The 21,543-nt window shown below is 29.6% G+C and overlaps 4 protein-coding genes across 5 annotated transcripts in view; 1 reads left to right on the forward strand and 3 right to left on the reverse strand.

Annotated features, from left to right (window-relative positions):
• LOC108752204 overlaps positions 1-3,857 on the reverse strand; it is a 5,063-nt gene extending 1,206 nt beyond the window's left edge. The window contains exons 1-3 of the mRNA XM_018492880.1: positions 3,701-3,857; positions 207-2,524; positions 29-118 (exon numbers count right to left, since the gene is read on the reverse strand). Coding sequence (XP_018348382.1) covers positions 29-118; positions 207-2,524; positions 3,701-3,755 — 2,463 coding nt within the window. The 5' untranslated portion in view covers positions 3,756-3,857. The remainder of the gene's footprint in view (positions 1-28; positions 119-206; positions 2,525-3,700) is intronic.
• Positions 3,858-7,328: 3,471 nt separating this feature from the next.
• On the reverse strand, positions 7,329-9,694 carry LOC108752205 (lysosomal aspartic protease-like). Its single transcript, XM_018492882.1, has 8 exons — positions 9,633-9,694; positions 9,010-9,239; positions 8,541-8,662; positions 8,256-8,458; positions 7,997-8,119; positions 7,779-7,923; positions 7,550-7,642; positions 7,329-7,478 (listed from the first exon to the last, which is right to left on the reverse strand). Exons 1-8 carry the CDS (start codon positions 9,692-9,694, stop codon positions 7,329-7,331), a joined length of 1,128 nt encoding a protein of 375 aa, XP_018348384.1.
• A 1,517-nt stretch (positions 9,695-11,211) lies between these two features.
• LOC108752245 (cell cycle checkpoint protein RAD1-like) lies at positions 11,212-14,912 on the forward strand. The gene is made up of 7 exons (XM_018492945.1): positions 11,212-11,562; positions 12,231-12,462; positions 12,749-12,863; positions 12,950-13,168; positions 14,081-14,275; positions 14,370-14,648; positions 14,820-14,912. Exons 1-7 carry the CDS (start codon positions 11,436-11,438, stop codon positions 14,847-14,849), a joined length of 1,197 nt encoding a protein of 398 aa, XP_018348447.1. The 5' UTR covers positions 11,212-11,435; the 3' UTR covers positions 14,850-14,912.
• A 203-nt stretch (positions 14,913-15,115) lies between these two features.
• Positions 15,116-21,543, reverse strand: part of LOC108752344 (fatty acid-binding protein, muscle) — a 13,815-nt gene continuing 7,387 nt past the window's right edge. Inside the window, exons 1-3 of one of the 2 annotated variants that reach the window (XM_018493131.1) lie at positions 18,743-18,881; positions 17,589-17,860; positions 15,116-15,701 (exon numbers count right to left, since the gene is read on the reverse strand). In XM_018493131.1, coding sequence (XP_018348633.1) covers positions 15,648-15,701; positions 17,589-17,860; positions 18,743-18,830 — 414 coding nt within the window. In that variant the 5' untranslated portion in view covers positions 18,831-18,881 and the 3' untranslated portion in view covers positions 15,116-15,647. Of the gene's footprint in view, positions 15,702-17,588; positions 17,861-18,742; positions 18,882-21,543 lie in introns of those variants that run through there. The other variant, XM_018493132.1, reaches the window with a different exon arrangement.

Consider the following 21,543-nt stretch of genomic DNA (forward strand, 5'->3'; position numbering starts at 1 on the left):
AATTTTTGATACACGAATTATTACGTACTACACATGAATGCGACGGATAATTGTAATGCATTTTTGGATGCAAAATGTTATCAGCAACATTTTCATCTCCTATTGTCCCAGTCAGCTTCTGAAATATAATGTAAAATGAGGTAAATTTCTAATACATTACAGAAGATCTTGCGTATTATATTTATATATTTATTATTGCTATTTACCTCTTTTGGTTTTGGAGATAGCTGAAGTTCCATTTTTGAATTGGACGATTGTGTGGTCTTTTTTTTAGGTGTTAATAATATTTTATCTGTTATAGATTTCAAATTTTTGGTCAGATGAGACTCTGCGCCTTTTATGTACATTCCAACTGGCGATATTACGTGATCGTAATTTCCTATTTGTCGATAAATGTTCTTCGCTTGAGGACTTACATGCTTGTTTTGTTTATTCATTTTCGGTAGTAAACTGGGAAAATACGTGCGTTTCGGTTTACAATTCTTGTTAACAGGTGTCTTTCCAGGAGTTATAAATAATCTTGGCTTTGTAACAACCGCTTTTTTTGTCGACGAAGGACTAATACTCTTCTTTCTCGGTGAAGGCTTCGGTACTTGTGAAGTTTGCTCATCCTCTAATACGACTGACAGCGCGCAAGTATTAAAATCTTTTTTGGGCGTTTTCTCGGCTTGGACATCTTGTCTGTCACAAGGAGTGCGAGGACTGCTCAATCTCGTTCGATGAAATAAATTGAGCAAAGATTTGTACTTTTCCAAATCATCCTGATATTTCTTTACACTCATGAGAGTTTTCATTAATTTATCATCGACATCAATCGAAGAATCATTGATATTCGGATGAACTTCTTTCGTTGGCGTGAAATTTTCATCAATTTCCATCACTATCTTTGCTGTGTCGAGACACCTCTGTCTTTTTTTTGCGATCTCATACATGACCGTACTCTCAAAATCGTTCGGTTCGATTATTTCTTGATGCTTACCATGTTTTGTTTGCTGCTTAAGTATATCAAGTACTGCCTCCGAATCCATTCTATCGTACTTTTCATTTAGTAATAATCTATATTCCAGACTCTCTTCAGGTAATTTATTGTGTTGATATGTTGACTCCGAAGTACACGTTCCAGCTTTTTTTATCTGCTCGTGAATGATAGGTGAATTCTCCAAAGAGGCCATTTGGTTTTCACAAGTACGCAAGATATTAGCCATATTTTGTAAAGGAGACTGTAACAGATTCTTCTCCCTTGAGACAGTATAGTCATTATCAGGAAATAATTGTTTGCACATCACTTCTAAGCTTTCAAACGTATTTGTATCGTTCAATAAATTTTTCGGAACATAGGAAGTATTTTTTGACATACGCCAACACGCTTTCTTGGGGCTTTTAGTATTACATTGGGAAGAAACAGACGTTGTAAAATGTAGGCCTTTATCAGGAGATAAAGTACTTAGAGATTTTCGCAAGAGATCATTAGGCTCTTGGCTTTTTCTTTTCGTGCAAATTGGTGTCGACATGCCAGGAGACTCTGGCCATTCAGGGATGGTCTCGTCCTCTAAAAATTTACGCATCTTTCGAAGTTCTTCGTTAAATCTAAATAAACTGAGTTCTGGATAATGTGACTGTGCGTGAGAATCGTTATTTATAACAGATTCTTCGATTATCGTTAGTAAATTTTCTGTAAAAACTTTTGGTGCGTCGTGGTAATCTACAGATAAACGCCTTAGCAAACGTTGTTGCACAGCTGTTTCTTTCACTAACTTTTGATCTGCCAATGACTGTAGCAATGCTTTTAACTCAAAAGGACTAAGTTCGTCTTTGGAACTCATTTCGCTATTTGAATCATGCTGATTTTCTTTTGAAGAATCATCTTTTCTGTTTAATAAAGCAGAATGTTTTGATAATGATAATGCTTCAAAAGAAGGAACGATTATTTCAACTTCCTTGTGACTTGTTTTTTTCATTGTATTTTTAGTAGGAGAAGAAAGTCGGTCACCTTTAATATTGTAATTCCTATCCCTCCTCAAAGCTTTATCAAGCACAGTGTAACTTTTTGATCTTTTAAGTTCTCGATTAAGTATTATATTTCTCAGTGACTCTGCTGACATAGAACGTGGACGATTAAGGTCCTGTTGTCCCATAAACTTTTTATTTAAATTACAAAAATTAATGTCTTGGCTGACATTAGTTTCAGAGAGTGTAGGACTTAATTGTTTTTTAGCACCATCATATTCATTATTCAGGTATTCATTATTAAATAAATTTATACATTTATTCAAGTCTGGTTTGATTGACAAATATGATGTTCCATCTGATACAATCAATGTATCATCCATCAACAAAGGATATCTGTTTTTATATGCTATATTATACCTTTCCTCAGCAATATTGCACGAATCTGAGATAAATTGCTGATTGGTTGAACTACCGGCTAGAATTACAGACTCAACACAAGATGTATTCTCCGAGCAGCTATGTTTATGAAATTCATCTGATACCTGATTTGATTCATCCTTATTTATTGTTTGATCTGTAAACATACATATTCATATATAGTATCTTCTATTTAATGTCAAATAAATCGACTAGTATTGTTATATCTTTATTATGTGCAAAGAATGGAGTGCAAACAAAGATAAAATAATTGTGTCGACTTATGTCACTAAATGAAAGATGCCCACAAAACTTTATACATTTAAATTTGAACATATTATAAAACTATAATATAATAAGATTTATATAAACATTAATATTTATTGGCAAGAATAGTGTAACATAACGATTGTTAGGTCTGTTTTTTTCCATACATTAGGACTAAAGCTCTTACAGAATTCATCTTTTTTCTTTTTCTTTTAATATTGGAGAGAAAAAGACAAAACACAAACTGTAAAAAAATTCATTCCTGAGATATGGAAAAAGAACAAATTTATTATACTATTATTATTTACCAATGGTAAATGAGGATGAAATAATTCATTTGTGTTACACTATCTTTGCTGAAAAACAAAGATTTAAAAATTAAACATTTTACTGAACATTTTTTTGCAGTAAATACATGTGGTCATTGATGCCTTTTCATTTTTATATAGTATATCTGTATATTATGTAAAAATAGAAAGGTATTAAAGACCACATATGTATATACACAATATTTAATTACATATACAATGTATACAGCCTTGATAAAAAATATTGGGCACTTACTAGTATTTAAAGTTTTAGATAAAAATTTATGGTATTTGCTATAAATTATCCTTGGTTTCAAGAATCCTTTAAGCCTATTCTACAATGTGCTCTTTGTTTCCTGTTTTGTTTTTTACCTTTTGTTTTTTTTCCTTTGTAACTATTTTATCGACAATTGTATTTCTTGCTACATATTTCTTGTTTCTTTCGAAGTTCGTTAACTTTTATCGAGCAATATAAAACAAAAAACCGGATAAAAAGTAAAAAAACAAGATGTAAATAATAGCAAAAAGCAAGAAACAGGAAACAAAAAGCACATTGTAAAACAGACTTTAAACTTGTGTATAATACCAGTAACCAATAAGTAACAAAGCAAATAAAAGAATTCTAGAAGAATGGAAAAAAATAAGTGCCTAAAATTTTTAATCAAAATAATAGGATTATGTGTAGAACTACAATAGATTTCACTTATAAACGTTGACTATAAGCACAATATAAAGCAAGAAAACATTATCGTACTTACGAAAACTATTTAAGGAATCTTCAAAATTATGAGCACGTCTCCGTCGATTGTTCATTTTAATTTCTTGGAAAATGTCTGCTACATACAACAGTAATAATGTGAGAACAGAGCAATTCGCTCGAAAAGTCAAGAATTCAAGAGAATGTGACACCCATAACGGCTCAAGCACGCTTACATTCTATTGAAACTGAACCTGTTTTCGAATGGTCAGTGATACCAACATATTCGGTCACGTGATAATGTAATTAAGAGGTTGGTTCCATAAACATAGCTGGCGGTACACGATGCTTGTTTTCCTACTGGATTGCTAGGTGGATTAAAATCTTGTCACCGTATTGGCTGCGATGCTGGCACTGACAGCATGCAATATGTCTATGATTTGTTCACATTAGGTAGGTCTGTTTGACTTGCTTACACTGTTTACACTCAGCATTTTCGCTTTTTCTCTTTTCAGAGCCAAATATATATCTAGCTCATTTTAAGTGTAAAAAGCGTAAGCAAGTCGAACAGACCAATTGCTTGAAACTGCAACAATATTTACACTTAAAATAGGATAGATATATATATTCACGCGTTGAAGAAAGAGAACGAAGATGCTAAGTGCAAAAAGTGCAAACAACGCGACAGATTTATTAACTAAACTAAACAATATATACATACATACATATGGTAGAAGAAACTCAAGTGTGCTCTTGCACATACATTTCTAACAGCCAATGAAAACGTGACACCATATTCCTCCATGTTGTCGCAGTTATTCGAATTAGACGCTGTGCTATTATTCTTTTATTTGACTCATTTTTAATTATTTGCTTACAATATATAATATATTGAATTTGATTTTATTTTTTGTCATAATAAAAACTGATTTTCTACAAACTTCTTCCCACTTCAGTATTAACGCTTTCTGTTTTAGGAAGCAATAAAAATATATATTTCTGAATTATTCTTTTCGATGATAATTTTTACATATATATTTATTTGGTAAATGCTCATTTTGATCTCTTGAGCTATTACTTTAAAATTACTGCGGTGCAGCAAATGTTTAAATAGTTAATTAATTTAATTAATGATCCCGTTTACACATTTAATATCCCAGCAAACGAAAATGGATTGAAATGAATTAAAATGAATTCAGATTTTCAGAAATATTGATTCACGAATGTTAAAATAAATGCTTTTCAATCCTAAATGCATTTTTATTCATTTATAAGAATTGCATGGAGCATATCTGAATGCCTTTCAATCTAAAAATAATATTAGCTTTTTTGTGCGTTGTGAATACTGTTCAATTCAAAATTTTGAATAGAACATGCAATTTTTTAATCCAATTGAATCTAATTGAATCCAATTGAATCCAATTAAATTAAAAAAAAAAGTATTTGCTATTTAAAATACGCATTCGGATAGAAAAAAATTTCAATTTATTTTATTCCATTCTCGTTTGCTGGGATGCATACTAACCAATAACTTTCTATTACATTATTTTAATTTCAATATATTATTTTAATTATAATACGCGTATCAAGTGCTCAATGTAAATTAGGTCAATATATTATTGGATCTTGCTTTTAGTTCTTTGCTGAATCTAAACATAGGAATCACAATCATGATAAAGAATGACTTAGCGCTCACTAATTAGTTTTCTCTGCTAAATGCAGTCAATGTAGAAAATCGCTGTTTCTCAAGAATGAAGAGAAAACATTATTTTCAAAATAATTAATTAGAGAACAGAAATACATATATATCCATATATTATTTGTATATTTGACGATCTGACTGAAAACTGAACACGTCCACTCTCACTTGTGAATTCATGTAAATAAGAACAGAACATTATTAGCTACAATCGGTATTGTCTAACTGTGTCAAAATATATATTCCATTTTTCGAGTAATTACGACACGTGATATACAATATATAATTTTCTTGGCACTTCAAATATCCACAATAAGTTAAAAAAAATTGTATAAACGTTTTTATAATTGTTTTATAATTGTTATTCTACTAAATTGTACTCTTTGAGGATGCTTGTACTCTTTTAGAATCTACCTGTTGTAAGAACGAAATGCTCTTGGGATTTTGTCGATATATTATAACTTCTCCAACATCGGCATTAAGAGAATCTTAAAGTGAAGTTCAAACTCCAACGAGATTGTCGTTTACAAAAAATATGTGACACATCGACACATCTTTATATAATATAATATCTCCACATACATATACATATATAAATTTTTATATAACGATAACGTTTTAATTAGATGTCTAAATCTAATTCTAAGAACTCGATATTTATTCATATAAATTATTAGTCTGGATCACAATTTCGTAAGTACAGATTGCAAAGTTTTTATATCAAGTAAATATTGACAATTCTGGCGCCATATTGGAGTAAGAAATGGTAAAGAGGATCTTAATTTAAATTATTTTTTTTGTTCAACATAATCTCTACCTCACAGACATGTATAAATACATATACTTCAATATTGAAAAAAAATTTCAAATCTGTAAAAAAGGTAAAAAGTAATTATTATACAAAATTTATTACGTTTAGTCGATGATACAGACAACTCAAAGATCCCATTAAGGGGATATTAAAATGAAGCTCGAATTTCGATAAGATTGCTGTTTTAACCGATAAAAAATGCGACACGTCGACATATCTTTATGTGCTATTACATCAATATCGCACTCATACGTACAAACTTTCTAACTAATCTTTCGTATTAAGTAAAATGTCTAAACCTAATTCTAAGTACTCAATATTGGTTATTCATGTAATCTCTAGACTCTAGTCCAAATCAAGATTGTTTTATAGATACGAAGTATAAAACTCGTATATAAAGCAATCATTATTACGAGTCGACGTTAAAAGTCAGTAATAAAAAGTCAGTAACTGTAATTTTCCATGTTTTTTTCATTTTTGACATAAAGTCGATCGGTTTGGACTACATTATCATTCACTAAGCGCTAACTGATTAATTTTTCCTGCTGAACGCAGTCATTGTTTTATACAAAGCACGATTAATATCATATTTTTCAAACAGAATAATTCAAAAGTAACAAAAGCAAGGTGTCATTTTTTTTTTTTATATAATATTATGTACACTGCGCAAATTTTGTGTAAAATAAAGTTATTATAAACTGATCATCGTTTATTATTGAAATATCTACACAATTGAAATATCTAAATCATTAGATTAAAATATGTAAATCATGTGCGCGTAACGAATCTAAGAAATAAATCAACAAAGTCTATTTAAAAAAAATGCAACGAATAGATTATTTTACTTATTTCGTAATATACGTTAATATTTCAACGGTTAGACGGTTGTCGCGCTGACTTTGAGATTTTAATTGGTGGAACAAACAGCGCAATGTTTAACGCAGACATTCCCTTATCGAAGTGCAGGTAGATAAAAATAATATCGTACATCTTTGTCCTGAATTTCTAAAATGTGACATATGTATTTATCTAAGAACATATTACTTAGATACTCGTAAATGAAATTACAAAGCAATAAGAATAAAAATCTAGAATCAACGTTTTAAAAAAATTTGATCCAACGCTTAGAATTGTCATTTAGATTTAACTTTTAACAGTAATTTCTTGAGAAAGTAACATTTATATTGCAGGAGCAAATCCCACTCGGTAACTTTCCATGTCAAACTCGACATAGTAACGATGAAGAAATACATTACCGAAAATCCACATTGCTTCCATATTCTCACTCTTAAAAGCGCTTATACACTTTGGCTTATTGATTTGTTTGAGCTATAACAAATTGATTGCGACATGATATTTCTACTCTAAAACATTTTGAAACGTTATTTGACGATAAATACCTTAATAATATAATCTTCACCTTTGAGTTCGAATAGTTTACCACCTAAGAAGAAATAGATGTAGGGCAAATTAGAAATCTTTTCGCAGTCCACCTTTAAACAAAATTTGATGTTAATAAACCATATTAGTGTATAATCAATAATATATCAAATATTATCTAATATATTTTAGTAATGTATATATTATTGTTAAAAAATAGCTGCTATTGCAATAAGTGTCATTATTTACAATCATTTCTCCCTCACTATAAGTAGCCCCGATTAGTCTATGAATATTTGCAATATCTGGTGACGGTCCAGTTATCTTGAGCGTGAGCGTATCGAAAACAGCTTGACAGCCATCCATGCATAAAACTGCATCTTCTATTTCAATTCTACGGCGTTATTAACGATTAGTTGACATAATTTGTAGCTAACATGCATATAATTTAAAAAATAATTACGTACTGGTCTACAGTAAATTTCCAGACTGTTTCACGGATCACGTCAACGTACGTTAATTTGCCTTTGTAAAGCTTTCTACCAGCTAAGCCACCCAATATCAGTTTATTATTCGGTTTGGAGGGATTCCTGTATAGATTTTGTATTTTTTAATATGAAAACACAATATTTTTATAATATAGAAAGGCAAATTTTCTAATATGAGGGGATAAATCGTTTATGAAAAATAATTTTGGAAAAGGGGCACATACGGAAAAATACATGCCGTTTTAAATAGAAGCCAAAAACAGGTCGTGACAACAGTCCTAGTTCAACCATATTTTTAAAAACAAGAGACATTTGGGAAAATCTGTGTATTGAGGAGAAACCCATTCCCAAGATACCATCGAATTCTACATTGTCGAATCGAATCATTTCGATTGCATATACTTCTCCGAATGTTTGATTTGAAACTGTAGTTCCAGCAATCTATAAAAAATTAATGTGATTGTAGTATATTTTTACACTAAAATTGAAGCTAAATATAACTGTTTGCTTAACGATGACTCACATTTACTACATCAGTAGAGAAGTATCCCGTTATGTTATCCTTATTTTCATATATAATACTGAAAGATTCATTATTTGATATATATGTGCTGGATTTAGTGTGATCGTATCTATTATGTAACGCTATAAGAAAAATCGTATATTAAAGCAATATTAAATTAATATTAAAAAAAATAGAAATATTAATATTGGGAATTATCAAAGATTCATTAGATATAAGTTTAATATAAAAAAAATTTATTATAAGGCTTTAGAATTTTAAGTTTTAATATTGATTTTTACATTTAATATTGTTAAATAATTTAATTTTTAAATCTAATCTTACTTTAATGTTATAAAAAAGTAACGAAAAAAGTAACTTTACTTTCCAAGTAACGATAACAATAACGCATTACTTTTTGAAGTCATTTTAGTAACGTGTTACTTTTATGAAGTTTTTCAACTATGTATTATGATATATTTTAACTTACAACAAATATTAGAACTGCATTTTCTTGATGGTACCCAGAAATTTGGGAAAGTAATGTCGATAAGTACATTAAGCTTTTGTGGTGGAGTTCCAATTGTGATAATGCCATAATATGCATTATTTCCATCATAATGCAAAGGTAGCGTTATAACTCCAGCATGTTTAGTTGAATTCTGTCGACGATCGCTGAAAAACAACCTTCGAGTGAAGTTTATCTTATATGACGGAATTCTTGAAGCAACAAATAAATTCAATATTATATTGTATATGTCTCACATGTACACATATATACGAATATACGAATGTTATACAACATACACAAATTTCGGATAAATTAATTCATGATCTTAAAACACTTCTTATTTTTAAAAATTATTGAAACCTCAACATTTTGGTATTAAGAAATAAATATTACTTGCATTTATCTATTTACGCATTACATGCTGTTTACTTATTTTAAATCAGAATTTCTTCTTTCATGATAAAAAAATTGAAAGTGTAAACCCTAATAAGATTCTTAAAAGCATTTCTCTACTTGCTTCACTTTGACATGTGTTTGACATTTTTCTACAGATTTGTTCTAATCATTGAGGTATTTATTTGGAATCGTTTATATGTGTTCACCTTCGCAGTTCCGCGTTGATTAGCACGGAAAGTATTACGATCCCCACGAAAAGTCGAAACATGTTTCCCAAATTTCCTGATTAAAGTCAGAAAAATTAAAAATATTTTAGAGCTATTGTAATTCTTACTCTTTCGAATTTAGTCACACTTAAAACACACAAAAAAAGGACACAGTCGGATATTAATGCTCACGCTGATATTTATATGTGAGCTTGTGTTATGAGAGAAAGTAAAGGACGATAGAGCGCGCAAAGCGTTCTGAAAGTGATCCTAACAATTTAATCCAGAGATCTTTTAATAAGATTCTGGAACACGAAATAGTCACTTTTGATTAATCTGCCATGTTTTTAAGTACTTAATTTTGAAATAATAAATTATATAAAAAATATGATTCTAATAATTTACAAAATACAAAGAGATATGTTTATTGATGTGAGAGAAAATTATCCCATTCGAATCTTACATTTTTCATTTGAATTGCTCATTTCTGCATGCTTTGAGATGAGATTCAGCAACGAATCGTTCGAATCGTTAAAAATACGTATATGGCATTGAATTTTATCGGTTTAATAATCAATTTCGTAATTTTCAGGTTTATTTTTAAATTAAAAATTTGTTCTTTATATTATATAATGTTTATATTAAAAAATTTATTCTAATTTTATCATATTCAAAACATTTGAAATTAAAACGTTATTGACTTAAAGATTTTTTTAATTTAGATTTATTTTTAGTCAAATATTTATATTTACATTATTTATATAGCTATTGAACATTACAATTATATTTATACAGCTATTAAATAATATATATATGTTTATTAACACTTGTTATCTATATTTTACTATTGCGTATTAAATTTATACATGCATATTTTATTTTGATTCTGCACTTTACTAAACTCACCGACGAGATACTATCAAAGACCGACATCTTTACGTTTGCGTTCTTGTGAATATTGAAGTAATCAAGAGTTAAAAACTGATAATATTGTACTAATTTTATGACTTATTAGTTTAGTAGACGTGTTTATGCATTTAGAATTCAATAATACTCGATTTTTCTTTAAAATTATAATTTCAGTGTTATCATCAAAGTTTGATTATTAACAGAGATGATAACTGCAGAGAAAAAATTGTAATTTTTCTGCAATATATAGGATATTATAGCTTTACAAGTATGCATATTTATTTATGAAACATTTATGTAATAAAAAATCATGAATTTAATAATAATGTATGAGCCAAATATTAATGTAACATATTTAATATATGAGCAAATTTATATCAATTGTCGATAATGTCAGCATTCTTCAATTTATCATTACCTTCGGGCCCTTGGGGCCCTTTTTATATCGCCGAAAATTTGCCTAGGGTTGACAGTTTTTAATAGTATCTCGTCGGTGGTAAACCTAATAAAATATAACATACGTCACATTCCATTTCTCCCTTTCTTTCTGTTTTATCATCGTAACGTGACTTCGTGTTTCGATTTTTTGCCATTTCACTGGCGGGGGCATGCGTGATGTTTGCTATGCGAGTCTTTTTGTTTATCTTACGGAAAAGATAGGAAGAGCAGGAGTAACTAATTCATAGTTATATAATCAAAGTAATCATCCAATTGACAGCAGTTAACAGATTTCTTTGCGATTGTCAGATGATATTCCATTTATTTGTGATTTGATAAAGACGAGTCAAGTTCGAATCGCGTTTTAAAAGCACATGGGATAGAAGATACGACAACGAATGAGTATTTTGATCTCGGGAAAGATTCAAATACGGAACTATAACCTCAATTTACTACATGAATTCGTATCAACAGGTAATAAATACCGGCTCTCAACCGCCTACTGTGTACGATCAAAAATATGTAGATTTCGTGGATAACATACTGAAGGAAGTAGCCGATGATTTTGAGAGAGAGAAAAAATGTATGTAACACATCACGCCGTTTAATAACTTGATACAAATCTGTTTCTTATTCTTTTCTTCAATTTATACATGAAAAGAAAGCGTATGCACGAGTTCTAAGCTTACTATGTTCTCTCAAAAATTATCACGAATATAAATACCAAAAGAAATAAAAACCAAAAGAATAATGAAAATCCTGGTGGAAAAATTTGTCCGAATGTGTCCGAAATCGTTCAAAATATTTCCGAAAATTGTCGAAATATACAAATTCGGATAATTACACATAAAGTGAGATACTTTCCATCAAATTTCGATAATACTGTTTAAATTTGTTAGAATTTGTCATTTTTGTATTTTTCGGAATCTGACAAATTTTTTCCACCAGGAAAGAGATTTAAAATTAAATAGACAAAATCTGTAACTAATAAATACATAACAAATTTTCTTTATTTTTGCCGTTTTTTTAATTTTATTTGAGATAAAGATTACATATGGCCATAAAAGTGTGTTAAAATAAAAGCATTAATTTTCTTAATTAATTCTGATTTTTTACTTTTTATTTTCTTAAATTTTTTTCCTTATTTTTGAAAAATTATTAATAGTATTTAATAATTTTCAAATGAAATAAAAACTTATTAAGTATACGTATTTATAATCTATTCGGCAATAAAGTGATAAATACTTTCAGTCTCCGATCAAAATCTATTGAAACTACACAAGCTGTTTGATGGAGTATTTGAAAGAGCCTTAGATTTGTACGAGCAACAACGAGTGACACAAATTTCTACATCTAATACGATTATAACAGAGTCATGCAAAAGTGCTAATGAGGCCATCTGGTTAATGCAAGTTAAAGGACATTCTGGAGCATTGTACACACTTTTTCCAGAAATAAATTATTGTACTTGTGCTGCTTTCAGGTATAATATTCTATATAAATAAATTATCTGTTCAAAAGATAGAGCAATTATGTTTTTTTGAAATTTTACATGTATAAGAGGAAATATCTCTTGCACATATAATACAAGATATCATGAAAAGTTCTTATAAAAGCTCTTACAATATTACAGACATCAGGTACTAACAGATCGGTCTGCTTTTACATGTAAACATGTTTTGGCAACTTGGCTAGCCAGTATTGACATTGAGAAGCTGTTACATCAACAACTAACACAAAAGCAGTTCGATAATTTATTGTTATATCAGGTTTCAAACAAATATGACACCCTCTAATATAGAAGATTACGTTTTACTTGCAAAAGTGGGATTGAAAAATCTAGAAATTATAATAGAATTATTAAAAGCTATCAACTTTAAAGAGGTACTTACAGGATGTGTACTTATGTTAAAATATATTTGTGTTTTTCTATAATGATAAAAATGGTATAATGTATGGTTATTATTTAGATAGCTACTTGCCTCGGTAGTGAAAATGGATTGAAAATCACAGTTGAGGATGCAAAATGTATACAGGCCAGTGCATATATCCCATCTACAGTTTTTGATGAATTTGAATTAAAAGAAGATGTGACGTTTTCATTAAATCTGAACATATTAGTGGATTGTCTTTGTATGTTCTGGCCTACTTCACAAGAAGATTCCGTTACAATGCAAATATTTTACAAAGTAAACGAAAAATGTGTCATTTCAGTATAAAACCAGGATAATTCTCATCTATTTTTAAAGGCCGAAACAAAAAACATTAATAAATTCTTACATTTTTCTGAGTTATAAAGCCTGCTTTTTTTAGCTTTTATTATTCATTTTGTCTTTTTTTTAATGTAGAAAGAAAAAGAGAAAAATTGAACAATGCAAGAAATTCAACTGAAAAGGAAAAATTTATACTAAAGGAGCGAGTTTAAAAATGGCCAATTTTAGCCGTGAACGGACACCTATAAAACCTCAAGAATAATTAAAGAAGTCATATTACATAAAAAATTTAGAATTCCAAAAAATGGAGGTGACTTTCATGTAATCTTAAAAAAATCAATTTATTTCGAACATTGATCTGTTCCCGTTACAACTTTGATCTGAAATATTTTTGTCTAACGGGTTCAGTTTTCGATATATTTCGGTGTTTTATTAATTTTAAATAGGATATCCCATATATTTATGGGGATCTCCCTGGTAGTATTGTTACAGTCATTTAATAGTCCCACATGTGTTAAATGTAAATACATCATTAGTTTTGAAATCTAACGTTCATTAGAAATAAAATGAGTTTTTTTATAAAGCGTTCAAACAATCTATTTTCTTATTTTTAGAAAATTTCCCAAATTTTCCTGGGTAAATAAACTTTTATTTATAAATGTATGGGGACTTTCAAGATGATAACTGCATAGATTTCCGTTCACAGGTGTTTATTCATAGTTTGTTGATTATTTTTAAATTTTCTTTTTTGAAAAAAAAAATACAATTCAAAATGCAAGTCACACATGCATTCAAAATGCATGTCACACTATTTAATCGTAACATTAAAGCAACGATATCATTTTTTTATTGCTGTAACAATATTGATATCATAATTATTCATTGTAGGGTACAGGCTATCCTCTAACTATTATCATTGAAGAAAATGGGATCATAACAGACTGCTCGTTAAAAACTTTAGAAGTAAAGGAATTGTTAGATTTCCATCTTGATACAGAAAACGTTGTAAATAAAGTAGTATTGCAAACAAAATTATTGAAGTCTATCATGGCTGAATTAGATCCAACCAGTCGACTACTCGAGGTATAATGAGCGATTTCAACTCGAGCTTTAAAATACCTAGAAATTTATTTTTGGCTCCAACGTCTCTTTGAAATATGACACTTTCATGTTTTAGTTACATTTATCGCCGGAAGAACCCTTTTTCAGAATTAGTTTGCAAGGTATAGGCAGCGTTTGCGACATCGACTTACCACATGATGATGATGATTTAATAGACACATTTCAATGTACGAAAACGGTTACATCCACTTTTAAATTAGAGCATATTATACTGGCAATGAAAGCGTTATCATGTGCGAATAAGATTTCCCTAAGAACTAATGACGCCGGTCTATTGTGTTTTCAATACATGATTAAAACCGAAGATGGAAACACATGTTACATGGAATATTACGTAAGATTTTTTATAATTGAACAATCAAATATAAACAATCAGATTATCATCGTAATATTAATTTAGTACTAAGTAGTTTTCATAACTGTATTTTGTATAATCTTATATTTTGTAATACATTAATATAATATCTGATATATACGATAAAAATTTCTTATATTTCGTTTACAGATCTCTCCATTGATTGGAAATTTGGAATGATCAACAGTGGTGATATAAACATATTAATCAAAAATAAAATATATTCAGATGCCCAAATATAAAATGCCCAAGTATAAAAATTACTTTAATAAATACTTAAATATTTTTTCTACATATTTTCATTGATACTTTTTTTTATTTTTAAAAATATGTTTAATATTTTAGATTTGCTTTTTAAATAAGAAGTATCTTATTTCATATATATCATATATAATATATTTAATAGAAGTTAGCAGTCAGGAAATTTTTGAATAAAAACACATGTATATTTTCATTAGACATTATTATTATTTGTAGAAAAAAGCAAAAATTCATAGAATAGGTAATACAGCGATTGCTGTACGTGGAACATAATTCGCTGACGGTATTACATATTTTATTATGTAATACGCTATACATAAATAGAAAATGTGCACAACAGATGGATCAATTTATACTTCGATTATCATTCGATACATCCTTTTTACCAACGCATGTAAATATGTGAGTTTTAACTCCGTAAAAAATGTAAGTTCTATAATCTCTTTAAGTTACATTTCAACACGAGTTACAATTAGCTTATACATACAATCCAATATCAGCGTGATATACCCAGACATGTCTAAAAGACATCTTTTAGGTATCTCTTAGACGTATATATCTAAAAGATGTTTTTTAGATATACTACATTCTGTAACTGTATCTTATTCACGCTCAAGCGAGGATTTCAAACAATAATTTACACGTTTTTAGAAGCTACTTTTGAAGCACCTGTGTGGAGTTGTGCACGCGCCGCCTTCAGCTTTGGTACTAGCCTCCTTATTCCTGAAGTTTGTATACCCTTGTGCAGACTATGTCATCGACCTTCATGATCTACAACAGAAATAGCATATAACGCCAGTTAATATTTGACGATGATAGAGCTCTCCGGCGTAACGGTAATCTCTTGGAATTATTAATAGCAGTTAGTTTCTGTAAGTAGAAGAGCGAAAGAGTGGGAATTATCCCCGTGCCGGTGTCTCACGGTATTAACACGTATCGCCAGACGGATCAATGGATCTTTATTGGCACCGTTTCGGAGCTCGGTACTGTAGAATTGTGCGTGTCACGAACAGGAGGAGCGCACGCGATAATTGGCCGGACATTTGACGAATCATTATAACATTAGCCGCTCGTGCAACGCTCCCTCGTCACGTTCCTCCACGTATAGCTTTTGTACTTTAATTAGCAACTCCTGCGCCCGCATCACTGTGACACGAATCAAAGTTCAAGTTGTTCAGAGAGGAAGGATGCACGCACACGAGTGACAAATGCATTTTCCACCACGATTAACCACGTCATTCCCATAACTCGTGTTTTGTTGCATATCATCATTCTTATAACTCATGTTCTATTACATATCATTCGAGTTCGCAAGTTGAGTAAGGTTTTTAAAGTGCCGCACGTGAAAATAATGAAAATTGCTCTCGATTTAAAGAAAAAATATAATCATAAGAGAGAAAACAATTCTTCTCAGGATACCTATTTTCGTAATTGTTAATGCAATTAAAATATATGTACGTTTAAAATCTTGAAAAAAATTCTCAAAATATCATAATATTTTTCATATAAGAATTCTTTATATTTTAAATTGATAACAATTTCTAATAAATACCTTAAATTTCTTCAAACTATAAATGTTTTTCGGAAATGATAGAATCTTAATATATGTCAGAATTTATATGCATTTAGAAAAGGTGTAAATTTTTTTGATATTTCTGTTTCGTTTTATATATAAAAAGTAAGTAAAGAAATTTTTTAAAAAGATATACAAAAATTTTGAAAAATTTTGAAATTTATATAGAAATCCTAAAAAATTATATAAAAAATTCTAAAAACAATTTTCTCTAGAGTATTACTGTAAATTCGACGTATATACAAGTATTAATGATGTTTCCATAAGCATTCTCAAGAAACAGACACTAGTTTATTAGTCCATAACCGGATCTCGCGCATTTATCACATAAGACAAGTATAAGGAAACATGAAATATTTTTTGCTTAGTGTTTACGCGACTGAAGGTCAACATTACCTTGCTGCTAACTTTTAATAGCGTTAATAATAAATAGCGACGTAGTTTAATCGAAAAGATATATTGATTTATGGACAAAATATTGACACAAAATCGACTTAATCGCGTCGCGAATGAATTAAACTATTTATTAATAAAACTTGTAAAAAATATATATATATTTGCTCCAAGAAACATAATAACATTTATAAATTATATTTGCAGTGAATCCAAAAAGTATTCATATGTAAGATTCTCATTAAAAAAATCTTATATTTGTAGAAAATAGACATTAATTAGCAACTTATCAACAATAAGTACGTTTTAATCTAATATAAACAAAAAGAATTTTACAAAAATAATTTAGAACTTAAAGTCTCGACTGTATGAATATTTTTGGTATCCAAATAATATCATATTTCATTTTCACTTATTACTGAGATATATTTTAATTATTGCACACATAATTTTAGGTGAAATAATTTTGAGAAATATACAATCTATTTATTCTTTGTTAATAAATTGCTAATTATTAATTAATATTTACTCTCTAAAAATAAGATTTTTTCAAAAGATATTTCTCCTACTTTTTGAATCCATTATAACATATAAATCATATAAATATTTTATTTTAATCATCTCTATTGCAAGTGACGCGTGCATTGTTCGTGAAAAAAAATTAATTCTAATAATCTTCTAAAATCTCTTACCGCCTTCATCTCCGTAGGCCCGAATTCCCTCTCGATCGTAGTACCCTTCTCGCCTTTTTGCACCTGTACGAGTTTGTTACCCTCCAGAGTACAGATGCTCTTCACCTTCCTGCCGTCTACGGTCTCCTCGTCAAACTCTTCATCAAGTTTGAACTTTATTTCGGTATTTTTGAAAGCGCTGGATGTCTTCAGAGTGTACACTCCGTCTTTCTCCGTCAATTCGACGACGGGACTGACGCTGCTACCCATTTTGCGCGTCACCATACCCACGCCTGAAAGAAGAGCATAAGCTGCTTTAAAATCACGTACACTTCTCATCAGTTCTATGAAATCCTAATCTATCGGATGTATTTATATAGATGGCTCATCGCGGAATATTAATAATTATTTAATTTAATAATTATTCTCGCGAAAGCGTTCACACTTCGCAATCTAATTGCGAGCTATCATTAAAAGAGAAAAAATTCAAGACATCTATTCTAGGCCAAAAAATTGGAAATTGGTTTCTTAAAAATTGAAATTTTTAAATGGGAGTTTAAGCATTGACTTTTGGAAGCCTTAGTAAAAAAATATTAGGCACTTATATTTTTTTGTTCATCTGAAATTATTTTATCCATACAAATGTTATACTGACTACTAGAATTGTACAAAGTTATAAGGTATAAAACATTCAAAAATATCAACTTTTAAGAAGTCTTTCCAAACTTCTGGCTTGGAATGTGCTCTTTCTCTATATGCTTGCAAGTTCATGAGTTGCTATTTAAATTTACTAATAGATTGAACATAAGTAGCTTAAACAAATATAAAGATAAAATCATATAGCGATTAGGAATGGCTCGATCAGGATAACTTTTAAATTACATGTCTATTAAACTCCACTCGAAGTTAAATGGCAAAATGAATATTTATCTGCCAGCTGATAAAATTTTTCAAAGCTTATCTCCCAGGAAGCACTTCGTTTCCTACCGATAAAAGGTCGACCATCGAGTTCTTGATATTCTTTCAAAGAAAGCAATTCCTCGTAAAGACTATGCAAAGAAAAAATACATAAATACACGCATTTGCCGATCTATGTCACATGCATTTGTCGATCTATGTCAATAGACCAGGGATCGATTTTTTCTTCGAAAACCGGTTTTACGTGCTCGTCTCACCTAAAGCTTTCATGTATTCGTCAAACTTTTCACTAGATTGGAGTTTGTAACGCTTGCCCAAGATACCGGTTAATATCTCTGACGACATGGTTCGATCTATCACCGACGACTGCGAGAATAAAACTGACTCACAGCTCGACTGGTTTATATGCCTTATGCTCGTTTCTGCGATTGATTAGACTTTATATCGTAGGTAAGTTTATCATAGTGCGGAACTCTGTTCCGCGTTGAAAACCGACGAGAAGTAAACTTTGAAGTTTGACCCACCGATCGCGCTATTTATAAACTTCATAAATTATCATGAGTGATATTACGTGAGCGTATGTGAGCGTATATTATGATACATGATCGCTTTGACATTCAAGAAGCACTTAATAGATTCCCAAAGTAGAAATCTTTTTGCGATGATAAATATCAACTCTCGTTTTCAACATAATTTAACTAAAACTTTCGAAAGTATCTGATGCGTCAATCGCTAACGGGAAATACATCACGTTCATCCGTGAAATGTCCGCGTTTATTTATCATCTTGGGGTGATGTAATGCTCATTAATATTGATTAACAAATTCGCAATTAGTCATGATTCTTTTTGCTGTTGGAAAGGCGATTATCTGCTGTTCGCGAAATCGATGAAATAATGATCGCCCAATTTATGCCCATTTTTATCACTGTTAGATTAACATTAACGGTTCAAATCACTCTTCACCTTTCTCTATTTCTTAAAACCAGAAAAAGATGAAGTGAATTGAAGTTGAAAAATTGGAGAAATCGAGATTAAAGTGTTAATCTATATTGATAATATACAAAATAGATTCTATTCTTCCATCTGCTAATGTGGATTTTTTTTTGGCACATTGAAAAAAAGTGCACTGAGAAAAATTTCGAATTAAAAATGAAAGAATCCGAAGATTTCTGATCATATCAAGAATTTGGTTATCTCAACTAGAATTATAGTGGATTTAACCAGAAAATTCCGATTCGTTTTTCAACCAGAATTCCAATTAATACAATCAGAAACTCTTTTTCCAATGTGATAATATAGCTATCAAATGTTGAGTGAAATAATTTCAATTAAGTATTCGTTTATATATGTATAACCAAAATAATTTTACTTTTCTATTTAGTAAATATTACTAAACATAATAATATAACCAATCATTTGATGATAATTACTAAATATTTAAAAAAATGAAATTGTTTTTGGTTACAAATAAGGAGTTACATCTGAATGAACGAAACTGGAAACAGAGTAATTTTTTCATTCTTAGAGAGTTAATAATAAGTTAGAATTCTACTTATTAAACTTTATTAACTTAGTTAACTTACTTATTATTAACTTAGTTAAAAATAAGTAGAAGCAGTTTCATTTCTAGAACTCCCAGCAGCCGTTATCTTGAAGCAAAAAAATTAAATAAACATATTAAAGACCTTCGAACCAAATTTCTACTTATTTTATTATTTAACAGCAAAAAATTTCTGAAATTATCCTATGTTTTCTCGGATACAATCTCTTGACCGAGCATTTGATTGAAATTATTTTATTCAACATTTGATAGCTATTACCAGATTTTTTCTCAGTGTACAAAATTTTACTTTCAAATTTCTCGCAAATAAAAAAGAATAAAGTTCAGTTTCTTCCTTTTAAAATATTGTAATATCTATTTGGTAATAGAAATATTGAAAAGTAACCTTAAATTTTTCAGCATTTTTTAAAAGCCAAACAGTATAAGCCCAAAACAGTAAATAAACAATAAAAAAAAACAAATTGTAGACAGAGAGTTATAATAACTCACAATAGCACTTGATGATATACGTATCTCAGAAAATTTCCTTTAAATGACCTCGAAAGAAAAAAAAGCGAAGATATACTCTTATCTCGCCTCACAGGTGATAACGAAATTACATGTTTACGTTTCAGTCACGCAAGTGAGTCGCTCATCAATTTCTCACCACTTTGACGCAGTTCTTGAAAAAAATGGTAAACGCTATCAACTTTTCCGCGATGCATTTAACCGCGCGATATAACGCGTCGGAAGACGATGTGTCTAGACTTGCTCTCTTATTTAATTTCCGGCGAACCGCTCTCCCGAAGATTACCGTAACGATGTCGAGCGAGGGGGTGGAGTACGGTTGATCTGTCAACGGTTCTGCTTGCATACCGACGTCTCGTGTGTACAATTTGTAACTTTACCATATCCTAAGCATTATTTTAAAAAGCTACCTATATTTTTTTACGAATCAATAATTGAATAAAATTATATATAATAATCGAAATTAATATCGGATAAAATTCGTACAAAATTTACTGTATAATAATTATTTTATTATTATAATATTGATATCATATATATAATAATAGAGATGATTTACAGTTATTTGGACTTATATATATCTATAAGTAAATATAAATTAACTTTCATCTGGATTTAATTTACTTTTCATTTTTTTCTAATTAGAATTACACCCCTTCCAGGAAAAAAATTTAGCCTTCAGCAAAATTTTATTTTGTAGCAGCATTAGAAGAATTTTTTAACAGCAGCGAAATATATTTCATTTTATGTAATAAAAAATGTAGTTGCTTTTGTGAAATATATTTTTCTGCTTTGTAAATAACAAAAATACTAAGTGACAGTATTATTCAATGCATTTTAATCAGATAATTTGTCGTTATACAGGGTGATCCGAATTCGAAGTACAGGATATGATACTTTATGCTAAAAGAAACAACTTTTTTCTTTTGTAAAATTACGTCTAACAAGTAGTTTTTGCAGGAGCACAGATTGAAGTTAAACGCAAAAAT

This window comes from Trachymyrmex septentrionalis, unplaced genomic scaffold, assembly GCF_001594115.1.
Source record: "Trachymyrmex septentrionalis isolate Tsep2-gDNA-1 unplaced genomic scaffold, Tsep1.0 scaffold6, whole genome shotgun sequence".
Lineage (NCBI taxonomy): Eukaryota > Metazoa > Arthropoda > Insecta > Hymenoptera > Formicidae > Trachymyrmex > Trachymyrmex septentrionalis.